The sequence below is a fragment of the Lytechinus pictus genome, chromosome 1 (genome assembly GCF_037042905.1).
Source record: "Lytechinus pictus isolate F3 Inbred chromosome 1, Lp3.0, whole genome shotgun sequence".
NCBI lineage: Eukaryota > Metazoa > Echinodermata > Echinoidea > Temnopleuroida > Toxopneustidae > Lytechinus > Lytechinus pictus.
In genome coordinates this window covers 21,102,224-21,114,942 of record NC_087245.1, presented here as the reverse complement: position 1 = coordinate 21,114,942, position 12,719 = coordinate 21,102,224, and the positions used below count along the sequence as shown (strand labels likewise).

The window sequence follows — 12,719 nt, the reverse complement described above, 5'->3', positions numbered from 1 at the left end:
TCATAGAAGACAACAACAAAACATAAGAAATAGTAAATTAAACTTATTAAAAAAAAGTCACTGAAATTTCCGAAAATCGATGTGCAGAACTTTTTGTGGAGTTCATTAGATTCAACTTGAAAAAAAAAATGCTGATAATAGGGCAAAATTTGTGCCTGAAATGAGCGCGAATCAGTAATAATTTATTCCGTAATACTAAAATGATTTGTTAGCTAACAGTACTTTGTTTACCATAATTAATTTTCTTCGGGTAAAATAGATAAGCTGATAAATGAAAACAAATACTAAGGAACTTTAGGATATATTTCTAGTTTATATTTCACATTTTCTATATTTTTCCTCCTTTATTTCATACCCCAATATAGGCCCGGCCTCTGTTCTTTTTTGTTATTTTCATAATTATAATAATACGTCATTTAGGTTTTTAAAATTTGTTGATCTTTGTAACAAACTTTTTAATTAGTTTTGTTATATCGCGTGAGGTAAAAACAAATTTTAAACCTCACAAATCCCCAATTTAAGAAAAAAATATGTCATGAACACATAATGGCCTGAAAGAGTGTATTCTCCTAAATAATTTGGTACCATTTTTATATGGTATGTGTTAACGCTTGGATGATTAGAGGTATTCTGATGTCAATGATGTCATAATCCTACAAGGGTTGCATTAAAATCCATTTTAAATACCTTTTCAATAAATTACATTACAATTGCTTATTAAGCACATTTTAGTATCAATTGTCAAGTTAATTTCATTGAAAATAGATTTACGAATATGAAGAGCTCAGTTGCAAAAGGGATTAGGTCCATTTTTCATCAAATTTGATTTTTTTAATCAATGTATAGATATTTAGTAGCTCTATAAGATGATACCAAAGAAAAGTTGAAATTCCCATTAAAAAGTAAACAAAAATGGCAAAGAAAAATCTCCTTTTTTCAAAAGGGGTTAGGTCCACAAATTTTTTTTTTGGAAAAGAATATTTATTAAAAAAATATGAAGACAGGTAGATTTTTTATACTCAAATTATGTTCACATGGTATAGGGTATCATGAAAATTTAGTTTCGCATAAGAATATTAAAATATGGACGAATAAAAAAAATGTTTTCTTGTGGACCTAACCCCTATGGCAACCAAACTCTTCTGAAGAGCTCATTTGTCAAAAGGGTTTAGGTCCATTTTTCATAAATTTTATTATTTTCTGTCTCAAAACTTATAGATTTTTAGTCACTCTGATGATACCAAAGAAAATTTGAAATTTACATTAAAACGTGAATAAAAGTGGCAAAGAAAAATCACTTTTTTATTCAAAAGAGATTGGCATTTCATTTTGTTTGCGAAAGGGGTTAGGTCTACAATGACAATTTTGGAGAAAAAAAAATTGAAGACAGGTAGATATCTTTTATACCCAATTTTATGTTCACATGATAGGGTAGTACATCCTAACAATTTAGTTTCTCATATAAGAATATAAGAATATCTAGAAATCTATAGCCTAGCCCTAGGCCTATACTACTTTAAAAAACATTTAAAAAGCCCATGGAAGCCATCTTTTTATCACAATTCACATCTAAAACATTTTCTCTGTCTCTCTCCCTCTTGCTCCGTTGTATTCTTTATAATTTCTCTATATAGCTCTCTTGAATCTCTCTCTCTGATTTTCCCACTGTCTCTCTCACTTTTCCATTCTCTGTCTCTCTCTCATTCATTTTCCCCGTGTGGGTCTCTTTCACATTTCCCTCCCTCTCTCATTTTCCTCACTGTCTGACATGGCCCTGGGAACGATTTTTTGGCTGGGGTGCTGAAGTAGGCCTAAATTCATGGGCGGATCCATCTTTCGCCAACGGGGGGGGGGGGGGGGGGGGGGGGGAAATTCACCTATATTTTCCCCGATCGGCTACTTAAAGATGATTTCTGTTTGTTTCTTCGCAACAGTCACTTCTTTGCTTTATTCTTATAAAACATAGTAATCTCATATTAAAAGCCATATTTAACTCATGCGAGCGAGAAGCGCGAGCAAATTTTGGGGAATTTCATGTATCCTGTCCTGAAAATCGAATATTCTGGGCAATGTTTGTGATGCTGAACAAAATCCGTATATAAAGATCGAAAAAAGGCCTGTTGAAGACTGTTTGTAGTTAGCCATAAAGCGATAAATATTCAATAATCAAATAAAGCGAAAGGAGAGTTGAAATTTTTTGACATTTCAACTTAAAAAATGGAAATTCTAAGCAAATTTTATAATCATGGGCAGGATAGGCATATAACTAAACAATGTGAGCGGGAAAAAGAGATTTAGACCTAAAAACGGGTCACTCTATTCATGTTTTTTAAATCGTGGAAAAGAATGGGTAATTGGGTATCCTAAATCAATAATGTGAGCGCGAAGCGCGAGCAAAAAATTTTAGTCTGAAACTGGATAAATTAAGAATGTTTTAAATAAAGAACAAGCTGTGTATCTCCATAAAAATGCGTGCGCATGGTGTGTTTAAGATTTATGCCTAGTATCTGGGCGTTCTAAATATATTTTTATCATGAAAATCAATAATGTGATCGCGAACCGCGAGCTGAAAATATTTGATATTCCTATCTAAAAAAGGGTAATTCTATGCACTAATTCAAGCATTATTGAAAATTGTTAAATAGGACCGGGACATCCTAAGGACATTTTGTCATCATATGAAAATGATAACTTTCTTCTATTTTTCTTCCTTAAGCGCGAGATATTCCATTCTGAAAAAAAGGACAATTTAATTATTAGGAATTCATGAAACTGTTTTTTTTTATTTATTAATCTAATAAGCCTAATGTCAGCTATATTTTTTAAAATATTAATTGCTGAAAACTGGAAATTTTAAGCACTTTTGTAATTATGAATATGATGCCTGTGTTAATATATTTTTAACAAATTAATGAGAGTGCAAATCGCGATGTCATGAAAAGGGGATGTGTGTGTGGCATTCTATGTGCATCATACAAAAGAAATATGTGTAGTGTAAACTGATTATATCAGATTATTTGGGCACTAAATTTTAAAATAATCAATACGTTTTTTTCTCAAATTCGACCATTTCTGGCATTTTAGGGCAAAAATTATAACTACCATTTTGCTCTTTCCCCAATTTCACCAATAAAAATTGATTGTTGAAATGCAATTTGTTTAAAAGCTGAAAGCCCAGGAGTAACTAATAATTTGATTTATTTTGTGTCACTTTAAACCTAAAATGGGGGATTCTGTCCAAAATGTCCTCTCCGAATTCAGTAGTTTGTAATGTTTTTGTCCCTCTGAAAACTTTTATACAATTTTTTGGATGTGAATAAGAACTGTTTAGAACTAGGTGAGATAGTCGATAGTGATTGAATAGTAGAAGAAGAAATAAAAAAAAACAAAGTTGAAGATATTTTCAATCGGCAGTTCTTATTGGATTTACGTAATGATCGAGCAAATGATGTTGAACAAAATAAATTGAGAACTTACAAACTTTTTAAACAGAATATACAAACAGAGAAATATCTATTAACTGTTAAGAATCAGAAAATACGGAAAACTTCTGTCGATTTAGAATAAGTTCCTATAATTTACCCATTGAAACTGGAAGACATAGACGTCCAGATAAAATACCCTCACATTTAAGAACGTGCAATAATTGTAATTCAGGAAGGGTTGGGGATGAGTATCACACGATAATAGAATGTAATGTACACACAACTGAAAGGGTGGTGTTTCTTGACAAAATAGCTGAAATGTATAAACAGTTTAAGAACCTTAGAGATGAAGACAAATTTATATTCATAATGAAACTTGATAATGAAAACATAATTGATAATTTTTGTAAGTTCTTCAAAGCGATTATAAATAAGAGGGTGAGTTTTAACATCAAGTACATTTTCTTTTTAAATTTCATTCAAGCTATCTAAAATCCACCAAAGCCACCATTACCAAAGATATATCTCTAACATTATACATTTATTTACTTCCTGATTTGTATTCGATAATTAGATAACTTATGTATATTGCATTATGCTTCACCTTCTTTATGTTAAATTTCAATTCGTAATTTCTCTTTGTATATAGATGTATATCTTTATAATTGGAAATCTATGTATTGATGTATTACTGATTTATGCGACATACAGTTATGAATGTTTTTGTTTATGTTATCATTGTATATATTTTAAAACAAAATATTCATGCCATATGAATGAAGTTTGTTAATAAATTCAAATTCAATTTTTTAATGTAACAAACTTAGAATGATTAGTGAGGAAAAACTTTTTTTTTTTTAAAGTAAAATTAGACGTGCTGCTATACTCTGATTGCAAAACAACCCTAAATAGTGAACACAGTAAAAACGCTCTTTAAAATTTTACACAACACTGTATACTATGTAGACCTTTATAGTAGTTGTATAACATTTAAACAACCATGCTTTATTTATTGAGAATTATAAATTAAACATTGTTTAAGATGTTAAATACTTGTTTAAACCCTATAAACAAATACTGTAAGGTTCATATTTAGTAAACAATGTTGTATAAAAAATTAAACAGCGTTGTTACCATGTAGAAGGATTCAATGAAACAAATCTGGTGGGTGTTTCATGAAAGTTGCCAGCGCTGACTAAATTGTCAGTGCTGAAAATTTCAGTTAAATCCTTGGTTTTGATTGGCTGAGAGGCACTGGCCTCTGACTGTTACTATGGTAACTGTCGGAGAAAGACAATTTGTCAGTGCTGACAACTTTCATGAAACGGCCCCTTATCACCCAAATCAGTTCAATGTAACATCCAACGTTCTCGCTACCACGCGTCACGGTTGGCGGGCGCCGACAACCCTGAAAATTTTCAGGGCAAATCCGCCAACCGTGAACTTCCCCGACAACCGTGGCCGACAACTGTAAAACAGGCCTAGATCCACACAATAAACTGAATAATATATTTAAAATAAAAACAATCTGCTTTTCAGATCCTAAAATAAACTTGTCGATTATTTCTTCCCGGGATTTCTTTGCTTCGCTACTATGCTGTATACGATACGACCTCGACTCGAGGCCCAATTTAACTCTCTCTCTCTTATCTGGGAAGTGCGAAGATGTTTACCTCGCATTTGTGTATCGCATTGCTCTCATTATTTACGTCTTTAAAATGGTAGTAAAATACGCTCAAAAATAAAGTGAGAAGAGAGGGGTACCGTGGGTTACTGGGTTGGGCAATGTAATTTAGATGTTACGAATTTCAGTTGATATTGTCATTTATTTTGTCAAAAGTAAAGTGTGTCAAAAAATAATATAAAAATTCGATCGAAATTTAGTTTCATCTCGTCCCAGGCCCCAGCCTTATTATAGCTACATCTACATGAATTCATTGAATGCATTTCTGATGACACTGCCGTAGAACGAATTGAGAAAATTATTAAAAGATCACGTTAATAATGACAAAGCCACAGCCACAGGAATGGATTGATAAAATGTCCAACTCATTTACTTACAGCAAAATGATTATTCACATTTATATTCCAATTTTACTCCATAATTTCCAAAGTCTTGATCTCTACATCGATCTTTTGAAAGTGTTGATTAATTTCGCGACGGTGTGTCTACCAAGTTCTGTGTCACTGCACTAGCGCTCGCCATGGCCACATACATAATACAAATCGCACATGGCATCAAAATCTATCCGAGTCTTCCAAAATTAGATGGGATCCAAAACCGATTTGAATGTTTTTTTTTTTCTTCAGATATTCATTGAATCTGTTATAATTTTCATAGGTAATAATCTTTATTAATTTTATTCACGCTTTTTATCATATTACGACTCATTTTTTAATGTGAGTTATACGTACAGTGTATTTTCATTTGTATTGTTCTTTATTACTCTTTGCCTGCCAATTAGTCATTACAGTGAATGCTTCATGAATTTGTTGTAACAACTACGATTTAAAATAAAATATTATTTGAAATTAATTTGTGTAAAGGAGAAAGAGAATAATGGGAGGTGGTCGTGGGCAATGTAAATGAAAATGATGGGATGTTTGTGACTTTGTGGGGGAGGGGATTGGCGAAAAGAAGTCAATGTTCGGAGCGAATTAAATTAATATTCTTTTATGGATGTGTCTACTGTGATTGTGGCTGCATAATCTTTATGGCGAGTGGAAAATCAACCCTTGGACTTGGTCGGGAGGGGTACGTGATTCAATAGATTTCAATAAAAGTACAAGTGGAATTGACAATTCATTCACAGATATTCATTTCAGGGCCGCGGAAACAGGGGGGGGGGGGGCTGGATGGGCTTCAGCTCCCCCACTTTTTTTTTCCAAAACCGTGTACAAAAACAGGACCACCTGATTGCGTTTTTTGCATGGTGGTCAGCCCCCCCCCCCCCCACTTTCAAGACCTTTCCGCGGCCCCTGCATTTCAAGTACGAATTATTGAAGTTGATATGTGTGAACGTTTTAGAGGATATGTATTTCGTTTGCCCACGCCCACATGAGTCGCTATTATAATTTGAATATCGCTGGATGAATTTTTCAATTTCACTTATGTCGTTATATATGTTTTATATCGGAATTGTGTTTTATATATAGAGTTATCTTTACAACGTCGTTAGCCTAATTACTGCGAGTGGATTATATTTATGAAATGAATTGGAATGTGAACGAGACGCCCCAAAGCCGATGGCACGTGATCTAATTAGTGTTCACTTTCTGGGTTGAGCCAATCATTGTGCTTGAAAACGGGTTTCCCCGAATTCCCGCCCTTGGAATGACTGTGTACCATGTGCGTGACCTGTTAACCTGAATGCGAATCAGCTGGTTTCGTGACCTCAAATATTCTTCATGTTGTTTACGCTGGATGGGGGCTATAAAAAGATCTTTCTGACTCTTTTTTTTTTTCAATTTTAATAATCTGTTCGTGAATTTCTGTAACTTGAAAACTGATGCAATTTATTGAATCACGTACCTCGATCTTCCCACTCATGGTGCAAGAAAATATTTTAAAAATTTAAAATCGCCAAAATATACATGTAAAGAAAGATTATTCAGCCGTCATCATCAGTAGTAGTGTCTATGAATATGCATTCGCTTCGAATATTGACTTCTTCACCAATCCCACACACACGTACGATCTCAACATCCCCTTGTCATTGTCCACGCCACGACCCCTCCCCTTTCGCGCTCCCCCTTCGACCATCCTAGCTACAACCCCCCCCCCCCCCTCTTCCTCTCTTTCACACACGCTGTATTTGTAGGCCTACATAGTGCATTATTTAAAAATACAAATCTGCTTTCCTGTCAATTAAGCTTTACTTTCTAAACATTTTAAATCGCAATTAATTATAATAAGAACAAAATCGTAATATTAAAGTATGATGAATGACTAAAAATATTTCTCCCGCTCGTGATGGACACATTCATTATTTTATAGGCGAGTATAGAACAATACAAATGAACATATAGCAATAATTGACAGTGAGTATAAATCTACTTTCCTGTCAATTAAGCTTTACTTTTAAAACATTTTAAATCGCAATTAATTATAATAAGAACAAAATCGTAATATTAAAGTATGATGAATGACTAAAAATATTTCTCCCGCTCGTGATGGACACATTCATTATTTTATAGGCGAGTATAGAACAATACAAATGAACATAGCAATAATTGACAGTGATAAACGAATCTTGATTGGATATTATTAGTATAAACATCATCAGCAGAAGTCTTAATTATGAGAGTCATAGTTTCAGTGAGTATCTGAAAACAAAACAAACATGCAAATTATATCGTCTCATGAATACCGATGCCCATTATTTGGAAGCCTCGGAAGTTTTCTTCCGAGGCTTCCAAACAAAGTCGGAACAATCTTTGGATTGAGTAAGGGCGCGGCGCGCATGCGGTCCGTAGATGTAGTCGGTCATTGACACGCATTCTCAAAATGAATCGCACTTTCTAAGGACGTAGCGATCTAGACATTGGAAAGAATGGAGTACATTATCGATGTCATTGATGTGAATAAATCTATAAACTGTAAGTATAAAATGAGATTGAATTTAAATCTTTTCTTTTGATCTTTTTCATCAGTACTTGCCTTTCTGCTTCAATCGATCGCAATTCGCGCAACCGTTACGGCTGTGTGGCCGGAGAAGCATTAAATAGACATAAAATGTGGTGCATTTAGCAGCAATCTAAGCTCGTCGATATTGATATTTTCGATAGCTACCGCGCTCTGCGCGGGAGGGGGGACACCCCCCTCCCGCGACCCTCCCCCCGTGCGTGCTTCGCACGCACACCAAGGCCGCTGCGCGGCTTGCGTATCATCGCTTCGCGCCGCCAAGCGTCAGAATGAACCTGGCGAGAACGTTGGTAACATCATGTTGTTTTAGAAGCATTGTGATTCCATAGGTTTGTATACAGAAAAACATTTTTAGTGGGGCGGGGGGGGGGGGGGGGGGAGGTGGCTTATGTTGCAATTTTTTGAAAAATTAATTCTGAAGCAAGGGATCAATGATTATCATGACAACTAGTATTTCCAATTTCAAAATTGAAGGATATGTTGTGTAGTTTGGTGAATGTTTAGCAAAAAAGTTTAAGATTACATATTTTCTCTTTTTGGGGGGATGACAACTTTTCTCTTCTAAATTGGCCGAAAAAAACTATATTTTTATGTCAAGTTTGATGGTTTTATAGCGCTTTCAGATATTTTTCAAACATGAAGTTCATAAAGTGCTCCTCATGCAAGGTTTCACTTCAAACATTTTCTCCTTGGTCAACGCATTCTTTCGTAATATTTTCAAGGGGTGTCCTTGGCAATAAAACCCCATCTCTTGCCATGTTCTATTATACCTTTTTACATTCAAAGTCTCTAAATTTTGAGAATAAATGCCGAGAGTAACGACACAAACCCATTTCCTGATAACCAGTCCTACTCCCTCAATGCCCTCATCTACATACACCCATCAGGCCCCGAAGCATGTTATAGATGAAAAATTCTCAAGCATTTTTAAATGTTTTTTTGCTCGGTCGTTATGCTCCCTCGCATGATATTAGAAATATATTTGTACGGGGTGGGGGGGGGGGGGGGTAGCAGCTTGGTCAGTATAAGGCTACCCACAATAGGCCATTTTCATTGTATTATAATAAACCAACATCAAAAATTTCTCAAGCCCCCACCCCCAAAAAAACTTATACATCTAGAACCGCACCTGGTGTACGTGTGGAGCTACCAATATGATTGAACCCCCCCTAATGATATCAGTACACGTAGGGCCATTAACTTTACGAAAATGAGGAAATTTAAAAGGAGATCCATTAAGTATTCTCGCCTCTAAATTATTAAATAAAACATGATTTTCAGCAAGATAAAAGCATTTTGCTACCAAGGGTTAGATCACTATTGGATTCAATTTGTTTCCCACAAACAGTTACCTACCCGTTCCAATGAAACAAACAAAAAGTTTTAAAGTGTGGGCATTGTAATGATTATGTCACGATTATTCCATCATAGATATTTGATTTTATATGTTCAGATCAAACGAGAATGAAATGGACACAATAATTGAACTCTAGACAAATTGCTTGTATAACAACTCATGTACATATTACTTTAATTGTGCATATATTTACAACGTTACATGGTGACAAACACAAAAAAAAAATCAGTATGAATAAATTCTCTTGTTTTGGAAGTACATCATAGTGGCTTTCAAAAGAAATTCCATACCATAAGGAGGTACTGAGCATTGATATACACACATAAACGTGCAACCACATTTTACATTTTTTTTTGCTACATAAAACAGAGTTACACCCTGTGAAATTCATAATGTATTTCAATGAAGTATGATTCTCAACTTTTCAAAAACCATTCATGTCTGGTTCCCTATTGAAAAGTATTCCATTAAATAATTGAAAAAGTGACCTGGATCTAAGAACCACAAAATAAAATATGAAAATTGAAACATGGGTGTTCTAAAATTCAGATTTTTAAAAGCCCATTTAGCTTTGTGCATTTATAATGCTCCTCTAATAGGTATTTAGACAGCTCATATCCCCCCAAATTTTTTTTTTTTAAATCAAAAGAATTTATTTAGTCCATACCAATGCTTTGGCATAGCTCTTTATATATCTGCTCAATATTGATTTCTTACTTTCAAATATGAGAAAGTGTACTTGTAATACATATTTTCCAGCCACTGAATGAATATGATTTATTTCACAAGAGTCTGGTATTGCTTGATCTAGCAATGTTAGAGATACACTTCAGTTATATAACCCCTGTTCAATAAAAATACTACTTCTTCAATTATAAGGGCAAAGTAAAATGTTAGATTTCCAGGGTTGGTAGATATGGAATGTATTCAATGATTTAATTGTAATGATAATATTACAGGCCATTCACTGAATTTAAGTATTTAAAATCAGCAATGAACTATTTAAAATGTAAATCTTCATGGAACGTCCCCAGATACCATGATCATAAAAAAATTGCAAATTCTGATGGGAATTGTATATAAACGGCAATAAAAACAACATTAAAACACAGCACATATTTATAGCATTGATAACTCATAAATCATATATTGCGTAACCCATTGGATTTGACCTTGATGTACATGCATGCACATTGACCTTGCTTTACAAGATCTCTTATGCCACTCAAATACTACCTTTTATAGTAGGCAAAGACTGAAATAAATTTGGCTTTATTGCATGTCCCAACTGAATTTTCTTAGTTTTCCATAACAGATATTAATTCTCTTCAAATTAATTATCTAGAAAGACCACCTACCTCTTTTTTTTTTTACTATTTCCCTTATTCTGCACAATCAATTACTGAAAGGATAACTTCAATATTTAACCCATTTCTTATCTACTGAGCTTATACCAATTGAATCAGATGCATAATAGTCGGGATGTTCATTTTGCATTCTGGCTTCATGCGTTTATGCAATAACATATCACAATTAAATCAACTTTAAATCAATATGCAGAAGACTCCTGATGTCATTTATATGTTTTGAGATAGAGTACATAATAGCTCCATTTTCCATAAACGGACTATACAAAATTACACACATGTACACTTCTTTACAATGCTACTGCAATGAAAAGAAATTGAAAAAACAATTGGAGCCATTCCACAAGAATGAAGCCACAAAGCAATGATGACATTGATTTTTAAATAAATACTAAACTTTGCATAATACAAAATATCAAACGATCACATACCATTTCATTCAATTTTCATATAACTTTGCATCATATAAACAAGTCATTTACATGACTATAAGGCTGACTTTTTGAACGTTTTCTCTTGATAAAAAACACTGCGTATATAACATATTTGGTTTTATGATTATGTACAAAATCTTGAAAGAAAGCATATCTGAATCAAAATCAAATCAATATGATGGGGAAGGTGGAAGGAATACAAAAATCAATCATTGCTAATTGGGTAACATTCAATGAATATGAGGATAATTTGTATTTAATTTTAGTTTTGCCGATATTACATTGCTTATCCAGTAATTCAATTGACACAGCAACTTTTGCTATGGTGTTTTCATTTTCCATTGAAATGCTACCAAGTGAAAAAAATCTCATAATTATTCAAATATATCAGTAATTTAGAGCATTATCGTAAATTATATTGTTAATCCAAACAATCCCGTTGAAAAACAAATGTTAAATTGAAGTAAGAGTCAACCATTTTCCAAATTATTTTTTGAATTCTGTTGACATAGTAAAAAGAAAATGAAATAAGACAACTGTCCTTATGTTGAATAAAAAAGAGCAAAATAAAACTTTCCTCGATGGGCAAGAATCGATCTCGACATGTTTGACATAATTCATTATAATCCCAAATGGACATCATATTTTCAGGCACAGTTATATCTAATAAGATGAATCTATTGCATCTTAAAAGGATTTCAAACAAAATAAAAATCATAGCAAACATTTCAGTACAAAAAGCTAATAACCATTTGATATGGCCTCAGAGATTTAAAGTTTAATAAAATGAAATTCATAGCAAATATTTCATTAGAAAAGATATTGATAACCACTTGCTATGGCCTCATACATCTCTTTAGTGGGAATCTGGATTTGAATGTCTTGTAAAACAGGAACACATCTAGGCCCCGTCTTACAAAGAGTTACGATTGATCCGATCAACCTCAAGTATACAGAAACCCATCAACATGTCTTTTCTTCAGGACTTTTGCATAATGTCCTTTGTAAACAAAGAGAAGCAAACTGAATTTTCAAGAAGACTATGAATGTATGAATATAGATCATATCTATAGAAAATATTTTGAACAAACATGTTTTTTTAGATGTTGACGCTGCTGGCTTTCCATAGTTGTGGTTGATTGGATCAATCTCAACTCTTTGTAAGACGGGGCCCTGGCATTCAGTGGATCAGGGAAGGTGGTAGGGGGTAGGGAAGATGACCCATCTGGAAATGAAGGTCACTATTCTATGGGAGAAAGGTCATAGGGTCAGGGGTCAAACATTGAAGGTCAGCATTTCAGGTCAAATGAGCGGACTAAGAAATCTGTGAGCACACGGTAGAGATCCTTTTGTACCATTGGGTCTCCTAAGGCGTGGTTCTCATCTGTATAATACTGTAAAAGAAAGCAAAGTAACTTAATATTATACTACTAGCTTCAAACAATGTCTTCATCGATAACAACATTCTTATATCAGTATCAACATGTATAA

General features: G+C 33.6%; 1 protein-coding gene across 4 annotated transcripts in view; it reads right to left on the bottom strand.

The window, feature by feature from the left end:
• Positions 1–9,572: 9,572 nt before the first annotated feature.
• LOC129259138 (dipeptidyl aminopeptidase-like protein 6) overlaps positions 9,573–12,719 on the bottom strand; it is a 46,314-nt gene continuing 43,167 nt past the window's right edge. For all 4 annotated transcript variants that reach the window (XM_064097909.1, XM_064097908.1, XM_064097905.1 and 1 more), the window contains one exon: positions 9,573–12,622. In XM_064097909.1, the coding sequence (XP_063953979.1) occupies positions 12,518–12,622 (105 nt within the window). In that variant the 3' untranslated portion in view covers positions 9,573–12,517. The remainder of the gene's footprint in view (positions 12,623–12,719) is intronic.